General features: G+C 40.8%; 1 protein-coding gene across 3 annotated transcripts; it reads left to right on the forward strand.

Annotated features, from left to right (window-relative positions):
- On the forward strand, nucleotides 1–25673 carry thrap3a (thyroid hormone receptor associated protein 3a). 3 transcript variants are annotated; one of them, XM_012878751.3, is made up of 11 exons: nucleotides 1–270; nucleotides 7669–7819; nucleotides 12522–13412; nucleotides 13629–14330; nucleotides 16754–16926; nucleotides 17381–17492; nucleotides 17805–17889; nucleotides 20906–21063; nucleotides 21166–21349; nucleotides 24073–24213; nucleotides 24316–25673. In XM_012878751.3, the coding sequence occupies exons 2-11, from the start codon at nucleotides 7692–7694 to the stop codon at nucleotides 24481–24483; spliced, it is 2742 nt and encodes a 913-aa protein (XP_012734205.2). In that variant the 5' UTR covers nucleotides 1–270; nucleotides 7669–7691; the 3' UTR covers nucleotides 24484–25673. The 3 variants fall into 3 exon arrangements, with proteins under 3 accessions (XP_012734205.2, XP_012734206.2, XP_012734207.2); XM_012878752.3 differs by lacking the exon at nucleotides 1–270 and adding an exon at nucleotides 7443–7465; XM_012878753.3 differs by lacking the exons at nucleotides 1–270; nucleotides 7669–7819 and adding an exon at nucleotides 8872–9191.
- The last annotated feature ends 1295 nt before the right edge of the window (nucleotides 25674–26968 follow it).

Below are 26968 nucleotides of genomic sequence, written 5' to 3' on the forward strand. Positions count from 1 at the left end.
GGGAGAGAGCAGGCGAAGCGGAAGGAAACGCAAAGCTACGAGCAGCAAGGAGCTGTCACCGTCACACCCCCCACACCCCCCACACCCCCTCCCTCTTCTTCAATGAGCAAGGCAGACCTCAGGCGAGCCAGAATCGCGCTGGGAACTCGGGCGCAGCAGAACAGACGCGAACGTCGGCAGAAAGAAAGCGGCTCTGACGTATTTCTGCCAGATTACGCCAGGTGGACTGAATGTGACGCCGCGGCACTGACCGACTAGAAGGCCGACCCGGTAGGTGTCCTGTTCCTTATTTTGTCGCGTTTAACGAAGGTAAAATAAAATAAAATAAAATAAAAAATAAAGTAAAATAAAAAAAAAATCATCATTAGAAATAAAATATGCTTTCAAAGGGAAGTCGCGTTGTATTCCCGTGATTCATGCGAGGCAGTCGCTTTCTGAAACTTGCTTGTGTGTTTATTTTCGCAGGTTACATTTTTTTTTCTTATTTAAAAGTGAAACAATGCCTTAAATCTGTAACGTGTAAGTATGATCATTTTATTTACGCGTTATGTCGGTGTCTCGTCTACCTAATTGCACCAGTGGACACCAAATCAGAATAGGAATGGCTCAGGCGCTTTTTTTTTTTAACCAGCTATAGATTTTTTGGCAGGCTTTTTGATTTCATTCAACAGTTTCCACAGCGCAGCCCCGATCGCTCGCTGATGCAGAGGAGAGTTTAGGGGGGCAAAATGAGCTGTTTATTTGAAATAGTTATATGGCTGCTGTTCCTGGTGGTTAGCCCTGTTGAAGAATGTTGGGATTACAGGCTTCACTAAGTTTTTCCTCCACCTACAGTGAAAACAGTCAAAATCCATAACCAAGCCTGCCAAAAAGTTGCATAAAATACTCATCTGCTCGGCTTTGCCCATACCCAGGCAGAATTTGTTCAAGAGGAAAACGTTTCAAAAAAGCTCTGTGCGTCCTTGTGCAGCAGGATATGATCTTTTAGGTCGATCCTCTTTGGCAAACATCAGCCGCACAAAAACCACACAGTCACTACAAAAGGGTGTGCCTGGCTCCCACTGAATGTGCCACTACAACTCATTTAAGTTTTTTTTTCTTCTTCTTCTTCTTCTTCTTCTTCCCCCACCACGTATGCACTTTGGAAGCACATGTGAGATGGTTGGGCTTAAGAGGGAAACTAGCTGGTTAGGAGTATTGTCTCCATAACAGTGTTCACCACTGTTGTGTTAAAGCTGTCCCGATCCATCCTCCGGAGGTCAGAAACAGGCCAATCTTTTCTTGATCAGCTGGTTTCGATTCTGAAAATTAAGTTTTTCTTACATTATTCAAATTATTTGTTACATTAAATTCCTTAAACAGAAAAGTCTGATGTTTGTCACATCACTTGTTGTATTAGAAACCATATTAATGAATGCTTTTGCCCCTCTTGTATATCTTATTGTTTGCTGAAAAATGGAATCAGTCAGAACCGGTTGGCAGGAAATCAAAGCTCACATTTGAAATTAAAAATCCAGCTATTTTGGAAAGAAAATATTGACATCCCATTTTTTTTCTTCTTCGTTTGTAGCTCCAGTCCTCTCTTAACAGAACAAGCTAGTGCGTTTACTGAGCAATTCCCATAAATATTCAAACTGCGGCGCCCCGTAATGAACGTCAAACAAATGTGGTGCGTATGTGGCTTTATGCAAAGATGCCATGTCTCAGTAGAACACACAACGACCGACTGTGCTTTAGGAACACATTTAGGTCATAAATTTGACAGACGCTTCGCTGCAGACCAAAATAGACAGGACCTTCAGCTGATGAGCTCCACCTTGTGCGCGGGAGAGCTCCGCAAATGTGGTGCTGACAGACGGCCGAGGAGTTTGTCGGTGTAAGGATGCCTCTGTTGTGCTCACAGGGTCTTTAAAAAAACACTATGCAGCGGTAGTTAACTGCTGATTATTGTCATAAAAGTAAAATAGACAGTAAAAAGAGGTTATCTTGCTGTAAGTGTTGCTGAGGTAAAGGAAGGTTATCTGTTTTAAGTTGACTGATGCTCCTGTTGGTCTCCCTGTTGTCCCTGAGAAAAGCAGATGTCAGCTGTCCTCAGAATTTTATTAATTTTCACAGAAAAAACAATTGGGAAGATTTTTTTTTCCCTTTTCACATTCCTGCCAGCGTCTTTGTTATTTATTACCAGCTTCAGCATCTACTGAAGTGACTTCAGGGGAGTACAAGGCTAAGCGTGTCGCCAGTGACAGTTGCTGTGGCTTTTTCTGAAATAGCCAGCTTGGTGTCTCAGGGGCGCATATAGATAGCAAGTGTGATTCCAGCTGCCCCTGTGGCATCCTAGTCTTAATGGCTGATTGAGCGGAGCGTTTCTCCTCAAACGCTCGGAGAAGCGTATCGGGTTGCAGGGTCATTGTTGATCGGAGCCACTTCTGCCCTTACATGAGATAAACAGCTGATGGGGATTACTCAGCTGTCCTTGGCTACTCTGAGGGGAGTCCTAATTGAGTGTGTGGGCGAGCGATAGTGTATCTGGCAATGAGAAGCTCTCAGGGTGACGCTGTTTGAGGTGTAAGACATCCATGACTGCTCATGGCTTGGCTAGCGATGATATATTTAAGACCTGCTTTTCTAGTTTCGCACCTTCTTCCTGTAAATGTTATTTGTTCCTGTTTTGCATTTACTTTAGCTGAATGAAAAAAAGGAGGTGTATGTACAGTATGCATGTATGCATATATATATATATATATATATATATATATATATATATATATATATATATATATATATATATATATATATATATATATATATATATATATAAACAATATGGTTGTGAAGTTGTGCTTGTGATATTTCCACATGTAAATTATGAGGCTGGCAAAGGGTTGATGTTTTGATTAGATTCCGATTTGGGTATGGGAAAAGTTAGGTCCTTATATTGAAAAGAAAAAGTCACTGAATGAAGGATCCTCAGAAGTATCGCAGGAATAGTGTTTGGACCTGAGTGAACGTGTGTCAGTGAGCTTGTTGGTGTGTGAAAATGAAGTAGTGTGCGATTAAAGACCCAAGCTCTCCACATCTCCGTGATCAGACCACACAGTCAGCAGCACACGGGCAGATGCAGCTTGCTATCAATCGCGCAGGCGGATGGAAACGTTAGCAAGAGGATTTGAACTTTCTAAAGTTCCCACACAACTGTTGACAAAGTTATGCTAAGATAAAGAAGTCGTACAAGTGGGCTAACTTTGGGCCGCTTTTAGACACTGCAGGGGGTTTTTGTTTTTTGTTTTATTTCCTGCTTTATCAAATTTCTTAAGCACAACTGTTTAATTGAACACTAGGGATGTCTTCGTCAGCATTGTCTTTGTCCCCAGTAGCAATCGTAGTTATATTTAAATCTACAGATCAGCCTTAAAATGCCGCTCCAACATGGAGAACGTTGCTTAAAAAAAGTCACTTTAATATTTATGTTGAAATATATTCAGCTGCAGTCATCTAAATTCATCCAGAGCAGTTTGTGGAAGCTCTGGGATGGATACTTTCTCTGTGAATTTAATGATTATGGGCGACAGGGGCGCAGGAGTTAGGGAGTTCATCCTGTAACCGGTGGGTTGCCGGTTCAATCCCCGGGTGAAGACAATTCACCCGCATTGCCTGTCTGCTCACCCTGGCAGCTCACCACTGTCGGGGTGAATGAACGGGTTACTTCATGTAGTGTAAAGCCCTTTGGGGTCTTCAGACTTGATAAAGTGTTATAGGACAGGCCATTTAACTTTTTTTAAATCTACAAAAGCTCTAGTTAATTGTAAGTGCATAAAAGTAAAAGTTGTTCCCTTGTTTTGTGAACTTAGCACTTTGGATGTTGTAAAATGTAATAACAAATGTTTCAGCTGCTGTCTGCACAGCTCCGTGCTACCCTGACAGTTGTCAGCATGCGGAACAGGTCTCATGACATGTTTGGACCAGGACCCACAGCAGCCACTCAGTCTGTTTATGGTTAACTTCAATGAAAATGGCCAACAGTTATAGGGAAAACCCAACTTTACAAACTTTACACATTTGCACATATGCTCCAGACTGCTGAACTGCTGAAGCCACGGAATGGACTCTGTACCACATTCGTAAACTACACAGTTTTTAATAATACTCACCTGTACACTGTGGAATCGCACGCTGCCTATTTCTCCTGCATTGTTTACATTGTTGAGATTGTTTACATTTCAGTTGATTACAGAAATCATCGCAGCACCTTATCCTGTAACTTACTGTAACTTACTGCAATTTACTGCGATTCTTCAAGCTATATGCTAACGTAATTTCGTTCTGTATGCACTCTGTGTATACAAAATGACAAATAAAGTTGTCTAAGTCAAATTTGCCAGAACAACAAAACGATGATCATGGCCTGTTGTGCAGTTCGCCAGCTCTGGAGTCTGGACCCCAAAATAGGCCTGGATTTTTAAAAATTAGCTGTGGAAATTGCAGTCACATGGCTTGTTTGTGTTGTGGGAGACACAATATCACAGCAACAGCAACTGGGATTTTGAGTAAAAAAAAAAAGAGATTAACTTAGATTCCATACGTTTCAAAAAGGCCCGTGATCAGGACCCAGCGTCAACACCTTTGATCTGGACATCCTTATATAGATATTTAATCTCAGCTGACACTAATTCTGGGTGATTGACTACATTTCAAAGGTGGTGATCAACGTACCGTATGTTGTTACCACATCTAAATTTTTAAGAGTTTGAACATGGTCAAGTACTTTCAACAGTAGTTTTTTTTCTGGAACAAAAGCTGCAGTGCATTAAAATTAAAGAAAAGTTTTGCAACGAACTGAACCCCTTATTCAATTATGTCAAATGGGATTACCTACATTTTTGAAAGGTGTTTTCAATTTCCCTAGCCACACCCCGACCTGATTATTACCAAACTTTCAAGAAATCACCTAAATAGAACCTATTTGGCAACATTAGGTTAGCTAAAAAGGGCTGTTAGAGCAACAAAGGAAGAACTTTAAGAACTAAGTCACTAGCAGTCTGGTAAGGGTTACAAAGCCATTTCCAGGGCTTTGGTACTCCAGCGAAACCACACTGAGAGCCATTATTCACAAATGGAGAAAACATGGAACTGTGGTGAATCTTCCCAGAAGTGCTCAGCCCAAAAAAAATACTTCAAAAACACATCAATTATTCATCCAGGCAGTCACAAAAGACCCCTGAATAAGATCTTAAGGCTAATTTGCTTCAGTTAGAGTTAGGTATTGATAAAACCGGGCAATGAGGAGACTTTTGAGGCGAGGACCACTGCAAGCAAAAAAAGCACATAGAGCTACTTTGTATTTTTTCTAATATTAGCTACTTCACATTTGCCAAGAGCACATCTTAATGATCCACAAACGCTTTTAGAAAAATATATTGTTTTGTTAATAGACAAATGGAAACTTATAGGAGTTGTGTCTCCCTTTTAATTTGGTCCAAAATGAACAATTTCAGAAATCATTGATGGAATTATAAATTCAGCTCTCTAATAAAAAAAAAAAAACCCTGAAGGAGAATTCATGGCCCTTAGTTTGTGACCTTAACCAAAACCAGACTTTGGTAATGCTGCACGTCCACCTGTAAGTGCCTGAAATTACAAAGTGATAGTATGGATATAACTCTGAGCTGCTGTGGTGTGACCTTAAACTGGCCATTTAAGATCCAAATCCATGCAGAGTAGGTCAATTAAACATGTTCTAGAAAGAAGAAAAGCTACGTAAAAAGACTTATCACCAGATATGGCAGATCTTGCAGCCAAATGAGACAGAACCAGTTATCAGGGCTGCAGATATATCTGCATATACATTACCACATATGGCTCAGTGCGTGCGATTCTGGAGTTTGAAGAATTATTGGTTCATCTAAGGCACAAAATAAAATAACCCCCTTAAGTTAACTTATTCACTTTTCCAAAAAGCATGCCGAGGCCGCAGTCTGACACAATATAATATATGATATGCATGGATATGGCAAGTTTTCCCAAGACTTTAAAGTGTTTCGTACTCCAATGCAGGTCAGATTACAAGAGTGGTGCCTGACCCAGAAATAATATTATAAAAGGGGTGACTGTAGAAGGTGACTGCTCATAAGACTGCACAAATGATGATGATCCAGCTAAAACAATTGGACACGCCTGCACAAGAGTGGATGAAAGCTAAATTGCAAATTTATCTCTTTGTCAGATAGCGATGCAAAAAGTTGTTCGTCATTCATTCTGCGAAGGGCCACATCTGACTGCCAGTCTTGAATGCTGATATTCGCCAAAGGGACTGTCTGTTGAGGCTCTCCTGCAGGAAATGACTCTCCGAGCGCCAAAAACAGCAATCCTCGAGGTGCAACAGGGGTGGAAAGTTCACTGAGCGTGAGCTGGAGGAACGGAACACCAGAGCATTTTTCAGCTCTTCACCTAAATAGTCAGACTGCGCAGCAGGGTCACCATGCGACTCTGTGCGACGTGTTTAAAAAAACCGTCACGTGTATTCTCCAATATCCGCCCTCCACAATCCCTGAAGATGGCTCTAATAAGAAGAGATAAATGATTTTATCCCAGGCTTGCTTGTTTATTCCTCACGTACAATGCCCTGTGGACACTGGCAAGACATACAGTCTTACTGTACTAGGGTGCAATTTGGGGATCTTAAAGGGAAGCCCCCGGGAGACACGAGATAACGAACAACAACTTTGTGGTTCAAAGTGCGCACAGGCCTGTGTGCCGACCGCATGCAAGTCCAGGAAAACATGTCTCTGGTAGCTGAATGGCAGCAGATTATTAACCACATACAAACTTCCCAGCACTACCAAAGGAGGCTTTAACACTGGTGTGGTGAGGGGGAGCGTTTAAACATTTACCTTTGGGTCTTGTCTGGTTTGAGTTCAACAATAAAGCTTTTACCTAATCTGACGAGACAAGACACAGATGGAGACAGATTAGCGTTTACCCCGCTGATAAACTACAGTCAGCAGTTTTGACATTTACTCAGCCAAGGCATAGGATATTCACAGACATTTCCATGGCTTCCTGAAAATAGCTTACCACATCTGATAACATCTACCCAGCCGTAGGTTTCTCTGATTCACGCTTGATTGGTAATACTTTAAGACCAAGATATTAGAAAAGAGGAATTTACAGTATAGATAGAAATGAGCAGGCTGGAGAAATCTAAATCATATAAACATAAAAAAATATATATGTGACTTTTGGGCTTGCTGACCAGCTTATTTGCAGTAAATATCGGAAAATCCATGAAGCAGTGTTGTCATATTATTAGTTTTGTGAAGTGACAAGCCAAGGAGTCAGATGACTGGAGACAGCCCTCTATGCAAATGATCAGCGACTAAATAAAACCGCCTCTGTTCGATGACCTGGTCTAGATACTGCCTCCTCTCTTTTTCACAGCTGTTTGTTCTTTGCTCAACAGTAGTTTCAGGTTTGCCTTTTCACACGCATCCTGGATGATTCATTCTGCTGAACGTTTTCTTTCTGAAAATAGGTTCTAAAAAGTCTTTTATGCCCTATGCTGTTAATTCAGCTTTAAAAGGGCAGCTTTCTTAACTTTACAAATATTTGATTTAGTCTGCCCTGCTCCTTTATGTATTTATTTTTACCCCACTTCTCCTTTCTGTGTGACAGCTTGAGGTGGGCTGATCGCAGCGATGTCCAGGTCGACAAGATCCCCGTCGAGATCTCGGAGCCGTTCGAGATCCCGATCAAGGTCCCGATCAAGGACCCGTTCCTCATCGCGGTCCAGAAGTCGTTCCCGGTCCAGGAAGCACCGGTACAGGTATGAAAAGTCGTTCTCGCGTTTATGGTGAAGATCTCCTGTTTTATTTCTTGACTGGTGAAGGCGCTGGCATGTTGTTGGCTTTGACTTATCAAGAAGCGCTGAAGAACTGACCTTTGACAACCGTTAAAAATAAATATATGGATGAAGAAAGCATTGATTTCCACAAAGTGTTTGAATTTTCGATCATTCCACAGTTTTGAGGAAATTAATCTTAACCAGTGTGCACTCGATTTCGTGTTATAGGTTTTATATTTTAAAGTGTGAAATGCTGGCAACAAGTTGTGAATTAGAAGCTTTTCCTCTTTTTTTTTTTTTTTACCCCAATTTTGAAGTTCTTTAACACAAGACCCTATGTTTCTATCTTTTCTGAGCATGATGCCTGTATAAAGAGAGAAAGAGGAAATTAATATTTAAGTGGGAGTCCAGCTGCAAATAGAAGCCTTTAGTCAAGCCCAGCTCCACTGGCGTGACTTTGGCTCCATATTTGTCAAGCTTTAGATTTAAAAGCCAGTATTTCTCCGCTGCCTGAGCAGAGAAAGCACTAAAGCCCGGTCGAAAGGGGGGATCTGTGTGTGCTTGGAAGACGCTGTGAGCCCTCACTGATGCATTTGCTGTTTCTGGCATGAATGACTGTGGCACTGCAATAAAAAGGCTCGGTTGCTCATTTCCTGGCAGCGCCACAGCTCGTATTAAAATTAGCCTAAAGAAGAGACATGGAAGGAATCTCATGCTTTATTCTTCCTCAAACCACTGTTACGCATTGGGCAAATAAGCTTTGTCAACACACGCAGGCACTGAAAATGCATGGATGCATTTCTGTATTTACCTAGTTAAATACAGTATATACATTAGAATTTCTGTTAAACGGCATCAAAAGCAACACATTCTCACACTGTTTTGCTGCAGCTATGATACAAGTCACTCTGAAAACCTTGATTCAAGAACATTTTTAAACTACTAACCTAAAAGCCAGCTTGTTCACTGTTGTTGTGTGACGGAGACTGCTCGGTGGAAATGTTTTCACGAGCTGTCAAAGTTGGTGGATTGATCCTCCGCTAGTTTTATTCTCTAAACCCTATCGCCTCAGATCTAAGCTTCAGGAAGAGACAGCGAACAGAAATGTTGGCGGGAAAGCCTTTGCCTCTGATGGACATTTTAAAACCTGAGGAGCCTGTGAGTGGCAAACATAGAGTCAGTGAGGATTCAAGTAGTTTTTTTTTTTTTTTCTCTCTGTCTTCATACGGTCCACGTGACTCTGCTGTGCTCCACCACAGCTGCCCAGAGTATCCGTAGCTTGCAAAGTGCTCAGTAGCGCTCGGTGTGCTGCCTTCTCTGTTTCGCTCTCTATTCCGATGAAAAAACACGCAGGGTGAGTTATACGCTTTGACAGATTGTGGGGGGTTATTTGCATGCTCTGGATAATGTGCTTCGCTCGTCTGGTTTGACAGTATCTTGCATGCATTTGTTTGGACGCAGATATATTTGAGCAAGATTCTAATTTTTGCAAAGACGGGGTTACCAGTGAATGCTTGGCGGTCACTTCCCATTCTAGCGCTATAAGTAGACTGACCAAAAAAGAAAATCCTGTTGCAGATTAAATCTTTGCACTGCTCAAGTAAACCGATCTCTGTCCAAAGTGTGCAACTTTCTTAGTCTAAAATTTTACAAAGGGAAATTACAGAGATGGCATTGAAAAGCGGTTCAAAACATGTTTTTAAAAAAGCATGTTTGTGCATGAACTACAATTTGTGAAATACAGAAACTTATAGTGATATATAACCCCAAGATTGTTTAAAAGTTATGGGTTTGTGTGCTGCGCATTCAGTAATGCAGCAGAGCCTCCTAGTGGATGTATCTGACACTGCAGCCTGGCTGAAGGGTTCAGTGGAATATCTGCCTCTCTCCCTCTTGACCCTCTCTCAACATGGAAACACAGATGTTACACACCCACATGTGTTTTGTCACTTGTAGCTGATCTACAGTCACTGGGCATAACGGATGTTAAACACATCCTGCCGTTAACGTTTTAGAAAATATGTTATGTTTCCGTATGCTGGAAAAGGGGAAACATTTTGAGCCTGTTGAAGTTGTTATTTGTTTGAAATGGTCATTCTACCTAAAAAATCTTCGCCCAGCTGTTGCTTTATTTATTTGGTGTTAGAGCTGTCGTCCTTAAGAGTACAGATGCGCTGATCAGCAGCAGCCGATCTCTAATCACTGATTTTATAAAGCTCTGATTTGTTTTTTTTGATTTGGATTCTTCTAAGAACTATACATAAAATAATTAGTTCTACTTTTCTGAAAAACTGAAATGTTAACTGTGTTAAGAATAAAATACTTCTTGTAAAAATAAAACAATTTCTTAAAAATAATTTCTTAAAAACAGCCCAGAATTACAGAGCTGTCTCTCTTTGCATTATTAAAAATCTGGAAATATTGTGAAATCCTTCAGGTTACTAAACAGAATTATAGCAGATCCCATTCACTCCTTCATATGATGACATTTGTTATGAATTTTCTATATAAAAATAAACTTGATTGAATAAGGGCTGGACAGTGGAGTGACTGGTAGCACATTTGCCTTGCAGCAAGAATGTCCTGGGTTCAAATTCTTGGCATGGGGTCTTTCTGCATTAATTTAATTCACATATTTTTTCTCCCACATTTTCACACACCTGAAAATGTCATGTGTATTAAATACGATAACACATTAGACTGTGGACAGAATAGTCATCCTAGCAATCTGAAATGTGTGTGTTCGATTCTAGCGTCTTCCTGTCACATGTCAATGTGGCCCTGGGCAAGTTAACCCCAAGTTACCTATTGATTTGTGTATTAGTGTGTGTTAATATGCATGTTCTTGAGTGCAATTAGGTGAATGTGGTTCTGTAAAGTACTTTAAATTAATGGTAAATGGACTACATTTATAACACTTTTCCAGTAAAAAAAAGCTCAGATTTACATTTAGGTGTTGGATTATATAAAAGGCTTCATCACTATTATCAAAGTTAGCACTGTTAGCAATACTAACTGTAAACTGTTTATATTCTCTGTAGATTTAGTGAACCCTGCGATTTCTAAATGTTCTAATCAAGCATGTTCTATGAATGATAGACTGGACAATTGGAGTTTCTCAAAAAGATAAATATACATTATGTTTAGTCTTCCTGTGATCTGCTGACATCTAACGACCCTTTGTGGCAGCCTAAATGAACAGCTGACATGCCTCCTATAGAAAATACTTCTACTCAATTTTCTAAAGGCTTTTGTGATTTCTCTAACTTAAGTTTTAAAAAAATAATAATAATTTAAAAAAAAACACAGATTTTGATTACTAGTAATAATTTTCCCATTGAAGAGTGCTGCTTTCTGTGTAACCTGGTGGTGTCTATGCATGGTGCATTCACTATCTGGGAACATTTTTAGCTGATCATCCATGAGGGTCTATCAAGCATAAGCAGGTCCACTTCTTGTCTTTATCTTATTTCTCAATACATAAATATTCAATACATTTCTCAGATAACCATGGACGTCTTTTTGCAAAACTAATAAAACTGCTACCATCATTTGAAATGTTACACTGGCAAAGTTTAGAGAGTCTCCTCTTGCGTTTCATGAATTTTGATACACTATGATGTCAAAAGGTCTTCTTGCCTTTCCCATCATGTGATGTAAAATCCAGTGTGCTGTGATCAGAAAACTGAGTAAAGGAAAGATACAAAAAGTATTTGGCCACAATCTGACAGCAAACTTTAATCCCAGTTTGGTCATGATTTGTCTCCACTGAAAGAATCTAACAATGTTCCTCACAACAGAAACTTGCAGAGGTTACAGTAGTCATAGTGAAAACTATGGGTTATATGATAATGTAAAGTCCCATAGCTGTTCATAACAGTGGAGATTTTGAAATTGCTCTTTTTATACTCAAAGGTCAAAACACTTGTGTGCACAATACAACATACAATAAACACAGGTAAGAATCGCTTTTGATTTAAAACAGAAAAGCAATCATTAATCCTCCTGCTGTTAAAATATTATGCCCGTTTAAAATACTTTTTTACCTGGCAAATAATACATATAAACATTTGTTTATTATACATAGACTTACAGAATATAGAGCAAACAGTCCTTATTGATGTAATTAATGTCCTTTTGCTGTTCTCGTTTTGAAAGACCAACAGGCTACAATTACAAGTTTCAGTTTTAAAAAGCTATTCCCTGATAAGGTTAATTGGTTGCGCTCCATTAGTTTCAGCACCACAGCTGTCCATATCTGCAAACAGCCAAATTTGGATTTTTTGCAGGCGGTGGAAATGTTTAGGAGCCTTCTTTCAGCCAGCTGATCAGCAGCTTGTAGCAATGTGTACGGGATGTGCAGTGCCATGCTAAGGTCACTGTGGCACCTTCTCTGGAAACTCATCAAAATGTCTCTAACACTTAGGAACGGTGTGACAGACAGTTTTAGTTTTGAAAAAGTGGTGCTCTACTGATATGACAATAGGTTTTTTTTTCCCTCTATTAAAAACATCTTTCTTATTGTGACAAGTGGACCTAAATCGACCTGGCAAAAATACTCCCATCACATACCAAACAAGCTTGGTCCAATCTGAGTGGAGCTGAAGAGTCTCACATTTTCTTCATAACACAAATCATGTGTGTTTAATTATATCTGTGTCTTTTTTTCTATACTTCTTCGTAGCTCTAGGTCTCGGTCAAGATCTCATTCTCCATTTCACAACCGGGAGAAGAAATATCCGAGGTCGTACCAGAACAACAGGGAGTTCCGGGGGTATCACCGTGGCTTTCGGAGGCCCTACAATTTTAGGGGTCGAGGAAGGGGGTTCTTTAACCGTGGACGCTACCACCGTGGCGGTGGCGGCTACAACAACAATAACTTTCGTCCAAACTGGAAAAACTTCAAGCAGTACCCTTATAATCAGCAGCAGCAGCAGCAGCAGCAGTATCAACAACATCAACAATATCAGCAGCAGTTCAATCATTCAAGAGGGCAATCGCACAACGTGCAAAAACGCTCAGGAAGTCCCCCTCAGGGTCAATCTCAACACACTGACCGATCGTCCTCTCCCTTGTCCAGACACTCGCAGCATTCTTCCTCCTCATCGCACTCCTCCTCCCCGAAAAGCAGGCCAGCCTCGCTGCTGGCGAGTCAAACCTCTAAAGATGTCAAGGAGAAGCATCTGGCCTCCAAGGAAGTCCAAAAAGGAGGAGGGGGAGAGGATGAGCAAGCGGAGCATGCCGGGTCATTGGCAGGGGATGCTAGAGATGTCGCAGGCTGTGGGAAAGCTGAGCGCACCTGGCACAGCCTGAGGGACTGCACCAGTCCAAAGAAAAGCAGTCCGCTCGATGACAATGTTGCGCAGAGCAACCAAGCTATCAATCGGCCGAGTCCCACCAAAAACCCAAATGACACCAGAAATGGCTCCCCCATGATGGAGGTGGCGTCTGGTTCATCCTCAACAAGAAAGGCCTCAAGTGAAGGTCTAAATCCCATGCTGTCCAGCTTTGACTTCTTCTCCACAGAGGAATACCTGGATGGAGATAAAGCGGCTATATCCATTGCTTTCAAGAAGTAAGGCTCATCTTACTGTAAATTTAAAAGTTAGTCTTTTGTTCCACAAATCACATTTTTATTTTGACATTTCTATCTGTCAGATTATATCCACGTTTGAAATTTAAACTTTGTAATTAATTTTTTTTTTTGCTTTCATAGGTAAAATGCATATTTTGCCATGTTTCTTACATACCCAGCTGCATACATCTTTTTTTTATCTCTTTTATTCTTTAGGTTTTTGGAGGAGCACACAAAAAAAGCTAAATCTGCCTGGGAAAATGGCAAAAGCAGAGAGGCCAGTGATGTGGATAATGAAAAGGGAAAACTGAACGTAAAAGCCTCCGCAGTTTTCTCTGACACTGTACCGAAACAATGCAGGGAGGACATTGAGAGTGAAGTGTCCCTGAGAAGCTTTTTGAAAGGTTCTCCGTTTTCGTCTGCTGAGGTGGAGGAGGATGATGACGATGATGATGATGATGATGAAAGGATCATTAGGCCACCTTTAAAATCCCTTCAGAAAGAGTGGCAAAATGGAGATGAGGCCTCTAAATCAAAGAGCAAGGTCAACCATTCAGCCCAAAAAATCTTTGAAAAGTGGCAGAGTACGGCTTGTGCACAACTGGGGCAAGCAGACCTTGATGCCATGGTAAGGGAGATGTATCTCAGTGGAAAAAAGGATAAATCAGACGCCAACACTGCTGCTCTCGGTAAAAGAGAGTTAAAGGGGGATTTCAAGGACGTGTCCCCAGGCATGAGCTTTAAAATAAGGAAGACGGCCAAATCTCCCTCTTTTCAGTGTTCTGAACGACCGCTGAGGCAAAATTCTGACAGAGGGTTGTTTATGGTTAGAGGAGAGGATAAGCCTCTTACGGCCTCAAGAAAACAGGAACCAAAGTGTAATCTAAGAATGGATCTTCTAGGAGATCGCCCCATAAGGTGAGTGTCCATAAACAGATTCCAGTAGTAGGTGTTTGTCTGACGTTAGCTTATGCTGTATGAGCAACTGCCTTCTTCAATTTAAAACTCAGTGGCTGACGTGGAAGTACAGCAATCCAGTGAAATGCTGGTGTTGCTGAATTAAGGGCACATGTGTATTGACGGATTTTGTAAAAATGTGCAAGACTTTCCAAAAATGCAGTTTTTGTTGTTGTTGTTTTACAATTTTGTAATTTATCACAAGCTCATAACAATTCTAGTTGTTGAAACTGTCCCATTCAAATGCATTGCCTAGGCATAACATTATGACCACTGACAGGTGAAGTGAAAATCACTGATTCTCTCTTCATCATGACACCGATTACTGGGTGGCAGTAAGTGAACATTTTGTCCACAAAGTTGATGTATTTAAAGTAAGACTAAATGGAAATGCATGTGGATTTGTGTGACCTGTGATGGCTAGATGAGTGGATCAGAGCACCACCAAAAACCGCAGCTCTTGTGGTTTTCCCCATCCGCACTGGTCAGTTGCTATCAAAACTGACCAATGAAAGGAACATTAGGGAACCAGCAACATGGTTATGGGTAGCTAAGGCTCATTGATGCATGTAGGAAGCATCAATGTGGTTTGTTCCAACAAACAAGCTACTGACGCTCACATTGTTAATGATCATGATGGTTATGGGAAAAAAGATGTCAGATGACACAGTGCATGCAGATTTCAGTATGGGGCCTGCATAGCCACAGACCAGTCTGGGGGCCCATGCCGATCCTTGTCCACTGCCAAAGATAAAAAAAAATCAGCATCTAAAGTGAACCACGAAGCAATGGAAAAGGGTGGTCCAGTCTGGGGAATCCGCCTCTATAACTTCACATTCATTTCAATTAAATTTTATTTATATCACCAATTCATGAAACATGTCATCTCAAGGCACTTTCCAAAGTCAAATTCAATCAGATTACACAGATTGGGTCAGGTTATACAGATCAGATCAAAAAGATTGGTCAAAACGTTTCCTATCTAAGGAAACCCAGCAGATTGCATCAAGTCTTGACAAGCAGCATTCACTCCTGAAGAAGCGTAGAGCCACAGGTACAGTCGTCTGCATTGTCCATGGCTTTGCAGCAATCCCTCATACCCAGCAAGCATAAGGCGACAGTGGAGAGGAAAACTTCCTTTTAACGGGAAGGAAAACCTCCAGCAGAACCGGGCTCAGTGTGAACGGTCATCTATCTCGACCGACTGGGGGTTAGAGAAGACAGAGCAGAGACACAAGAGAGACAAAAAAAGCACAGAAGCAAACATTGATCCAGGAATCTGTTCTACATTAGATGGTAATAGCGGGTGATCTGTCTTCCCTGGATGATGTCACAGCTAACAGAATGCCAGACCTGGTGTCCCTACTATGAAGAAGAAAAAAATGACAGAGAACAAAAAGTTAAAAGCTGAAATGACAACAAGCAATGCTAATTGGAGAACAGTAGGAGAACTCAGCAAAGTGAGAGAAATAGAAATATGGATGGGGTTTTCCGTGTGTGTTACTTCGGTAACACATGGCGGCAAGATGCACTACGGTCAGAAAGCAAGCTGACAGAGGCATATTGTTGCTTTGGGCAATGTTCTGTCAGGAAACTTTGGATTCTGCCATCCGTGGGGATGTTACCTTGATACGTACCACCTATACCGAAGAGTGCTGCAGACCAAGTACATCATTTCATGAAACAGAATTCCCTGGTGGCCGTGGCCTCTTTCAGCAAGATAATGCATCTGGCCACAAAGTGAAAATGAACCAGGAAGTGAGTCCCACTGAGTCTATGATTGCCATATGAAATGGGCTTTATAAATATCTAACAGGACTTGACTTGAGGTGAAAAAGTTTGAGGTTTTGACTTCACCTTTAAACTTCCCAGATCCCCAACCTTACAAGTTCCAGCACTTAAAGGATCAGATGTAACAGACCACTTTTAGGAGTTTAGTGGAGCCCATGCCCTGATGGCTCAGGTCTGTTTTTAACTATAAAAAAGAGGAACCAACACTTGGCAGGTGGTCAAAATGTTATGGCTGCTCATTGTTTATAGAGAGGCTTACGCTAATATAAAGTTACACAGAGTGCTGATTGCATTTTTTTCTTTCTTCTGAGAGATCATTGCTCTCTTGAATGTTTTTTTTTTTTATTATACCGAGGGGACTTTACAGATCTCTTGTCTATTAATTTAACTGGTGCAGCTACCTTTTAAGATGATCTTTTGAAATTAAAGAAAAGTAATGTTTTTATTTGGATTTTTAATTGCTTTGTAAATTTATGTTCTGCGTTTCTTTTCTTCGCCACCTCCCATCTTTTGTAGTGACTGTCGTAATCAGACACGTTTGGCCGCCTTGTCGTGGAGAAGAGCAGTGAATGAGTGTGCTGTTGTCATTTCAGCTCTTCCGATCTTTTAGCTGAGGAGCGGCAGTTGTCTCAGGACTTGGTTCAGTCATCGAAAAAGCATCAGGAGTTTCGCTCCATCTTTCAGCACGTTCAGGCTGCTCAGTCGCAGAGGAGCCCATCTGAGCTGTTTGCTCAGCACATTGTCGCCATAGTTCACCACATCAAGGGTGAGTCATACATTTCTGCACTATATTTTCCCCAATTACTGCTCAATTTTGTAATTTTTTTTTCAGTAATAAAATAAAATGGGCTCCACATTTCAGAATTTTCACTTCAGTCGGTGAAGTTCAGATAATGCAGAAGAAATATCAGGATAAGCATGCGGTTCTGTTGTAAATTTAAGGAATGTAAAATAACAACAATGGACTTTGTTGCAAAATCTACTCTATGGACACAGAGTGCAAGCTCCATTACCCATCACAACTTCTTAAACACATCCAGACATAACGGATTTGATTCAATGGTGTATAACTGGAATTTATATGATTCGATAGTACGGGAATTAATCAGGTTGATTTAGGTTGAACTTGCTTGTCTAGTAAAAAGTGCCTTGTCGTGAACAGGCACTGTAAAAGAAATGAATATCCATAGCTTTTATTGTTTTAACTTTTGCCCTCTCAGCTCAGCACTTTCCATCTTCTGGCATGACTCTAAACGAGCGATTCACCATGTACCAAAGGCAAGCAGCCGAGAAGGAAATGATTAAGCCAAGAAAAAGCCCAGAGATACACAGGTAGAGTCGCCTATTGAGTGACCCTCTCACCTTCAGTGTGCTGTGGCTTCACGTCCTCTTTTAACAGCTGTCAGGTATTTCTTTCACCTTTCCTATCCGATAATCAACAGACTTTCATGGATTTTTTTTTTTTCTTTTTTGTTCTCATGCTTGGTGGCGGTCAGTTTTGTTTTCTGGCAGTTGCTTCTTATTCTGTTTTATGTTGCTCTCCCGATTCAGCGTAGCGAGCCGTTTATTTGCTTCCAGTATCGACCACACGCATCCTTATTTAGTTGGCCTTAACCGTGACTTTTTTTTTCCCCCATCCCGCAGGCGGATTGATGTTTCACCAAGTGCTTTTAAGAAGCACCCTCAGCTTTTCGAGTCGATGAAAAGCTCAGAGGATGGGAGTTACAAGGTGACTGAACACTTTGCTGTATGACATTTGTTGGAAAACCTGCAGCAGAAAAGCGAGCTAACCAGATGCCTTTAGACTACACCCTCTTAAAGCTCCTGACTTTCTATGAGGAAAGATGGTCAAAGTCTAAAAAAAAAACATGAGAAAAGGCACTCTGGTCTTAGTGTTTGTTGTATCACCACAAACACAATTTGATTTGTTTGTACTGTGGGCACAAGCCTGACTAAGGCTAACCAATCAAATATGGTCAGAAATGGAAGTGCCAAAGCTTTCCAAAGGACTCTTAAATGCCTTTGTAAGTATGCTCTAAAAAATATGAACGATATTAACAATAACTAATGAGGAACTAAGATAACCAACATTACAGTATATTGCAAAAGTACTTATAATCCTACGCCTTCTCTATAATTTTTCACATTACAAGAGGAAACTTCAATGTGTTTTATCTGTTTATTTATGCAAAAGACCAAAACAAAGCGTGAAGTTGGAGGAAAATGATATAAGAAAAAAGGGTTATGTTTTTTTTTTTTTAAACACAAATCTGAAAGGGGTTCCATGCATTTGTATTCTTTTGTGTTAAATAAGTAGACATTTTGCTGCAATTCCAGTTGCCAGTCTTCTGGGGTATATCTCTAATAACTTTGCACATCTAGAGACTGGAGATTTTGCCCTTTCTGCTTTGTTAGATGGCTTAAACTCACTCATATTTAATCAAGATTTAGGGAGTATTCACACCTGCCACATTTGTTCCACTTTAAACGGATCATAATTAGTTTTTTGCTCGTGGTCCGGAGCTTTTGTTAAGGTGTAAATACGCTCAAGCAAACCCTGGTCTGGACCAAAAAAAAAAAAAAAAACGGTCCGAGACCCACTTTGGAGGTAATGTTGGTCTGCTTACAAATGTACTCTGGTTTGGTTTGTTTCTGGTGTAAATACAAAACGGCCTCAAACCGACCCAACCACAGAAAACACGTGTTTCTTTGGATATAAGCCCCTGTAGCAATGAACGTAGTACTGAAACCATACAAGGTGCTTAGCAGGCTCTGTCACAAGTTATAGTCAATGTTCGAAAAGAACAGCGTGAAAGCAAACCTCAACAAAATAAATTAATAAATAAAGTTTTCTTTTGGTCCCATATTGTATTATGTGGCAGATTTTGAATTAGATTCAGGTCTAGGCCTGTGCAACAAAGGAATATCCAAGTTTCCCCTCCATAAATCTTGCAAACAAATGCTAGCTTCCTTGTCTTTGCTGTAGAAATGTATTCCCACACCATGATGGGGCCACCACCATATTTTGCATATCAGTCAAAAAGTTCAGTTTTGGTGTCATGTAAACAGAGCATTTCCATCCACATACACATTTGCAGTGTAACCTACAGGAGGGGTTCTCAAACCTTTCGTGACCAGGGACCCTTTAGCAGCGGTAAAATGTTTTCCACGGACCCCTTTAGATTCCTCATGCTGATAGTATTTTTAAACAGCCTTTTATACTGTTAAATACATTAGGAATTTTGTATGTTTGTAAAAATATATATAAATACACCTAATATTAGAGATTTAGTGGAGATTAGATCCTCATTCTGGATAAAGCCAAACTCCACGTAACTGTTGTCAAACTTCCTAATTTTAGCAAATTACATTTAGCAAATTGCGTTTGCGTTTCACGGACCCCCAACCCGTGGTTCACGGACCTCCCGGGGGTCCGAGGACCCCAGTTTGAGGGCCACTGAACTACAGTATATTATTTATGGCAGACCACAAACATGACTTCTTGTGGCTTTCTTTCAACACTTCACCTGTTTTGTCACTTTTCCGTAAACACCAGAATTGGGGTGTGCACAACCAAAAGCTAAACTCCGGATTTCTGCAGCTCCTCCAGAGTTGCCATGCGCATATTTTCTGGTTCTCAGGTGACAGCTCTCCTTGTCTGTCAGTGTAGATGGATAGCCTTGTCTTGTTTGGTTTGCAGTAGTACTACTCTTTCTTTTACCTGATGATGGGTTGAACAGCACCCTATGAGAGAGTTAAAGCTCGGCCTAATGTTGCATTACCTGTCCTTCCTTTATACTTCTCTGCAACTTTATCCTTGAACTGTCAGGTATTTTTCATGTTCTTCATGATGCCTTTTGTTCTCTCAAAAAACACAGAATCGTTTTACAGGACAGCTAGATTTATACTGAGTTTAAATCACAAAATGGTGGATAAATGGTGCCGAATACAAATGCATGCCACACTTTTCAGATTTTTAATTGCAAAAAATAAAGCATGTATCATTTTCCTCCCAAAAAGTGTTAAAAAAAAAGTGTTACTTTGTGTTTGGCTATTTACATAAAATCACAATGAAATACAATGATGTTTGCAGTTGTAACTTCCCTTGATTCAACTGCACTTGGTTTCACATAAGATTTTGAATCAACTATCACTGCATTTCTTTTTCGATGTGCTGTGGCATATTAAGTCAGATTGTAAATGGAAAGACCAAATATTAACCATCAGAGTTGGAAACAAAATTTTTGGTGGTTTTAAATGTGCTATCTTTTAAAGTTTGTTGATTTTCTATGATTTTCTGAATTTTATGTAAAGATTTTCTGAATTTTATGTAAAGACTGTGGATCTTGCGTTTTGCTGCTCCCAAAACGCAAGATCCACAGTGAAATGACAAAATACCTTTGCAGATACACCTAATCTCATGTCTGTGTGGACGGGGCCTTAGACAAAAGTACAAATAAAATGTTGACTAAAGAATGTCATGAATTGTGTAGTTGAGGCAAAGCTTAAACCTTTTAGAGATGCTTTCCACACCAAACTGAAAATGCTGCATCAGAGATGGGTAAAAAAAGAAAAAAAGAAAATACAACTTTTGGTATGGCCCAGTACTTCCAGTACAGTAATTTCATTCTGAAGCGGCTTGATCTCTTAGTCTACAACTCACTGGCTGATTGCACAAAGGCAGCATTTACATGCTAATCCAGAGTCCGTCCGCGACGTTCTGCTCTGTGTTTTGATTTGCCCAGGACGGTGGGGAAAAAATGAAGGGTGACCCAATGGACCTTCGTTTGGACATAGAGCGTCGTAAAAAATCCTCAATGCATGAAAAAGTCCCTGCAGATTCCCAAGATTTTGGTCAGGAGAGATCTGAGGGAAATTTCCCAAAACACTGCAAGATTTCTAAGTATGTGCAACTACCCTGTTTTTAACGGGCCGTCAACTTTTTATGTTTGCATTATGTGGACCGCAATTCAATAAGTCATGGAAATCCTATTTCTTTTTGCAGAAAAAGCGTCAGGAAACGCTCTCGCTCCAGCTCATCCTCTTCTTCCTCGTCCTCCAACTCTCACAAAGATGAAGGTGCAGTGCATGGGAATTTCAAGTCAAAGAATGAAATCTTTAGCAGGGCACAACTTGGACAGAGGGAACCACCTGTAACAAAGGAAGGAGCACGGCCACAAGAAGAATTTGTGAGTTTAGTCATCATTGTGATTTTAACAACAGTGATTTCTTATTAACTCAAATAACAACTTAGCCAATCACAGGGCAGTAAATACATTCAGTTACCTAGGTGTAGTGAGCATTAACTGCTCAAGTTCAAACTGGGCATTAACTGGGGTAGAAGGTTATTCAAGGGACTTTGAACATGCTATAGTTATTAACGGCAGATTGACTGGTTTAAATATTTCAGAAAATGGAGATCTGCTATTTTCATGCATAACTATCACTTTGGCATATAGGGAATAGTTTAAAAACGACAATATCCTGTTGTGTGGGTGAAAATCATTAACCTGACAACAGCCAGATGCATGTCTCGCTCCGCCTAGCTCCACTCACATACATCTGGGACACCGCCATAGGAATTGCCTTTATTGAAGGCTGGGGCTCATCAAAAATTCTTGCATATGATTGGATAAGCCACTTGTCTGTCATCTTTATCGACGTGCTATTTCAACCACTCACACCGAAGCTAACCCGTGACGCTGACGAGAGAGACGCAGGAAAAACAAAAATGTTTTATTGACAGTGAGCTGACAGGAAGAGGGGGGGCAAAGCGCCGCGGGTCGGAGTCGATCCCGGGCGGACCGCGTTGAGGACTAATATGGTTCGCGCTAACCGCTAACGGTTCGCGCTAATCGCTAACGGCATAGCTCTCAACTCTCACGCATTGACCGTGTGACACACGCATTTCATCAATTGCACACGCTCACACACATTACTTTGAAAATCTCAATCTTACAATGAAAATCTCACTCTTGAAACGCACGCGTACGGACGCTTCGCGTCATGGCGGAACCAATTTGCGGTACAATGGTTTCCGCACGTCCAGTAGTAGAGGTAACACAGCTGCAAGTACCGCCGCCGCGCAAACAAGTTTCCCTCATCCAAAGTGAAACACTTGTACGGTCCGTGTTGTGTGCGAATTAAATGGTAAGTCGTCATGTGTTATTACAAAGTGTAACATGAAAGCAAAGTCCATCTAAAATAGTGACCGTCTTGAATCGAACAACAGCACTCCACCCCCCCCCCCCCCCCCCCCCCCCCGCCAACAATCTCACTCTCAACAGTCCCCAAAAGTTGAGAGGTATGCTAACGGTTAGCGGCTAACCACTCGTTAGCGGCTAACCGCTTGCCAAATCCGGTCGGGAGAAGGGCGAAAACATCGTTTCCACCAACAAAAGCCTTCAGAGCCGTTCTCTGATGTTCTTTTAATGAAACAATATCAGGTAGATTGGACAACACGGAAGAAATAGCAGCATCAATGCTAACGCTTGCTTCCTCGATGCGAGCCGCCATTGTTGTTGGAACGCTTCTCCACTACGTCACATCCAGGAAACACCCGCCCTGCGTCCTGATTGGCCAGACCATAAATTTGGTTGGGGAAATCACTTTCAATGAGCGATGTCCCAGATGTATGTGAGTGGAGCTAGGCGGAGTGAGACATGCATCTGGCTGTTGTCAGGTTAGAAAATCATTGGTTGAGTTCAGAGAATAATTGATATACTGGTTGTAGATTGTAAAAGCTCAAATAACCCCTTGTTACAAACAATGTATGCACCATGTGTTGGACACAATATGCCAAACTTTGAAGCAAAAGGGCTAGAGTAAGAGAAAACCACACCCACTGCTATTCCTGGCAGCTATGAATAGGAAACAGAGGCTGAAATTGACGCAGGCTTGAAAAAATGGACATTAACAAAAATGACGTTGCTTAGTCTGAGTCTCGATTTCAACTGCAACAATCTGATAGTATTGTCAGAATTTGATGTGAATAACATGACAACATGGATTAATTTTACCTTGATTCAACTGTTCAGGGTATAATAGTTGGGGGTATATTTTCTTTGTACATTTTGGGCCACCTGATACTAATTAAGAAGGGGACATATAATCCAAAGAATTTTAGCCCTTAAATCCATTTTGTTGTGTACTTGGAGCCTCTAGGAATGGATAAACTTTAAATGTAGTCTATCCAGGAGCTGCATCGATTTCTTTATGTTCTTTTTGGGTCATATTCTTCAAGCCGTTCAGTTTTTTCTGCACTCTATTATGTTTTTTTTTTAACAATTGGGTCACAGTATTTGCTGCAAAGCTGCTAAACAAGGTCATGAATTTCTGGCTTACAGGTTTTAAAAACCCACAATGTTTATGTTTTGCTGCAATTTTGTTTTTGCCCAAGCTGAAGGATACCGAAGCTACAAGTGGATAAGTCAAAATGTTCGATTGTTGGGTGTATTAACCCACACAACTCATTACTCCTTCCCCCAGCATGCTACAAAAATGGCCGTATCTTTGCTGTTCATGTCCATCCAATTACACCGCAGTGTACCCATTTTCTGATGGCTACTTCCAACAGGATAATGCACCATGTCACAAACATCAAATAATCTTTAGCTGGTTTCTTTTACTTGCCAGTGAGTTAAATGTACTCCAGTAGCTCTCAAGATCCAGAGAGCACCTTTGGGATACTGTAAAACGGGAGATTCACATCATGCTGCATCTGAGTGAAGCCATCATATTGATGAGGACCAAAATATCTGAGGAATGGAATTGGGAATTAGATTAGGTTTTTGAAGACAAAAGGCGGCTCAACTGGGACTAGCAAGGTGTACCTAATAAATGTGCGGGTGAGTGTGTGTTTCTCTGTGCTCTGCATTAGCCCTTTTTAATCTTTTTATTCCTTCACCACCAGAAAATTCAAATCCAAAGGAGTTGGAACAAAAGCAGCCATCAGGGAAACAACACGCCCAGTGACCAAGTGAACATGGCCATAAACACTAAAGGTGAAAACTGGGACCCGAAGTTCAGTCCTAGGAGCAAAGCATACTTCCTGGTAAGGGTTCCTCTGTTTCCCCAAGTCATCCCTCCACTCTTTCCACCATTTCCATCCCTCATATTCCTTTGAAATATCTTCTTTGCTTCCTAACATTTGTAGCATGATGACAGAGACAATGACACTACATGGAAAGAAAACCAAGGCCAGAGTCGAGGAGGCTTTCCTCTTGGAAGGACACGATTCATCATCCGCAAAGCCACTGGCAATGCCAGCAGCTCCAAAAATCAGGACCACAAAGCGGAAGAAATCAATGGACAGACCACTTGAACAAAGGAGAAAGCAGTAGAAGAGTAATTGGTTGTGTCTGGAATCTTAATGTTCATCAGCCAGAATGGATGAGTTGGTTCTGAATAAAATATCTGAACAGAGCGGGATACCTTCCTTTCACCTTACATATTTACTATCTGTTATATCAGGTTACACATTGTGACTAATAGTAGCACTGATTAAGGGCGTTTTTTAATAAACGTTACATGTAAATGTTGCCTTCTATTTTGTTTGAGTTCTTTCATGCAGCGTTTTTGCAACATTTTAGTTTTGACTTAGGCCAATGAAAACTATCTTAAGTACTTTTTTTATTGCTTGCACAGTTTAATCAAACAAGTCTTTCTGAAAGCTAAAGTACTTTTTTTTCTGGGGGGAAAATATTACACTGCCAGCAGATTAAAACTGGGATATCCCTTCTGTAAGTATCCAAAGTGCTGTCTCATCTAGAGAATAATCACTGCAGTAGGTACAGTCTACTTTCATCATGAAAAAAAATAACTAATATAGAGAAAACCAAATAGACAACAGGTGACCCAAATCTGACAATGGGACCAAACTGCAGGGTTGAAGCTTAAACACCACTCTCATTACACAACATACAGCCAATTTACAGCAGCACTGTCTTGGAGTACTGTGCATTTAAAATGAGACTATATACCAGCGGATATTTCTTCACAGTTGGTTTTGGCTAAATTTGAGTTGAAAAAGTCCCTCGGATGCAGAGTGAAACGTCTTCAACGGCGGAACCGAAGTCCATTTGTTTAATTTCTTTTTAACCTTTCTTGGAATTGGGAAGACCGGCTTGTAATTATGATGGCGAGAGAGACATTTTTACTTTAATCTCTGGTACGTTTTTATGGCTTGCAAATTTTTAACCATACTGTAATGTTCAGAAATGTAAATTGTGTAAACATTGCTCTCTCAAATATACAAAAAACAAGTGAATTTGTTCTGTATGTAGTTTGTAACAAACAGAGGATTTAGTGCTTGAATGAATGTGTTTTGTTCTGTGGATTGTTATTTAGCTTTAAGACAAATTCACAGGTCTTACCTGTACCTTACAGGCCAACTGATGTAGATGACAGTTTGATTGGTTAAAGATTGTCTTGTTGAGTGATATTACAATATCTTCTAGTTTTCATTGTGTTTGTTCCTCTTTGGTACTAAATTAAAGAGACATCTTACCTAAATGACAATGCTGATGTGTCTTATTAAATCAAACCAGTATGTGCTGTTGCGAAGCAGAGCCGTTGTCATTTCAAATGTAAAAATCTTCTTTTTTTTTTAGGTGGGGAGGGGCTTCAGTGGGGAAATTCCAGCGTAGCAGCTGCAAAGATACATTTACAACATAAGCAAAATTACTGTACAGTTAAAAAAAAATAGCATTCATGAAACTAGAGTGTGCAACAGGGTGATTTTAAAAAGTGTACAACATGTATATGTATATTTATACATAAAAACAGCAGATGATTTGCAAGAATGAACAAAACATCTGCAAAAGCATCATAGATGTAAACACTTTAGTTGCAAGCAGTGATGGGCATAAAGTCTAATAGCTCCTGGGAGGAAGGATCTGCGATAGCACTCCTCTGTGCATCTAGGATGCAGCAGTCTGTCACTGAAATTACCTCTCCAGCTCTTAAACAGCTTCATGCATGGCTGGGAGCTATTGTCCAGCAGCCTTGCTATGTTTGCTACAGTCCTTCTGTCCCCAATCACCTGAACTGGGTCAAGTGGGCATCCTAGGACAGAGCAGACCTACCTGATGAGCTTGGATCTCCACCTCCAGCTCCTTGGTTTCCCCCTCTTTGATCAGAAGGTTGTTGTGCTGGCACCAGTCTGTCTGCCCTGGCCCTCACCTTTGATGAGGCCAACTAATTCAGTCATCTGAAACCCTCTGAAGATGGCAGCCTGAAGAGTAATGGAGAGGGAAGCAGTGTAGAGGGTGAACAGGAACAGTGCCAGCACACTTCCCTGTGGGCCCCCTTATTACTGTTGACCAGCCTGACAGAGAGACGTACTGTGTCTTAGCATACTGTGGACAGCCAGTGAGGTAGTCCAGTATCCACTGAGACAGACGGGGGTCTACTCCTCAAAACTCCTCATCTGAAGTGCTTAAATAGAGAGGATTGTTGGGAAGGGGGTGTGAGAGTCCTCTGAACAAGAGGGTGTGGGTGAGAGCTGAGAGGTGTGAAGTTCTGGGAGGAAAAAAAGCAGGCAGTCTTCAAAAGTAAGCGGGTTCTATTAGTTCGTTGAAAGTTTTCTCAGGAGGATATTAGATTTTTTTTACTGCTTTTAAAGACTATCACAATGCCTGATCACACATTGCTAAAGACTGCATGAAAACCCTGTTTAAATGATGAAATGGGACTCTTGGGAGAAAAAAAAACAAAAGGGGTTTAGCTCAGTACACTTATCAATATTTAATCATAGATTGCTCTTGAAATTTGTTTTAAACTTTCTCAATTTCTAAATCCGCAGAATA

Source organism: Fundulus heteroclitus, chromosome 3 (genome assembly GCF_011125445.2).
Source record: "Fundulus heteroclitus isolate FHET01 chromosome 3, MU-UCD_Fhet_4.1, whole genome shotgun sequence".
In the NCBI taxonomy this organism is placed as follows: domain Eukaryota; kingdom Metazoa; phylum Chordata; class Actinopteri; order Cyprinodontiformes; family Fundulidae; genus Fundulus; species Fundulus heteroclitus.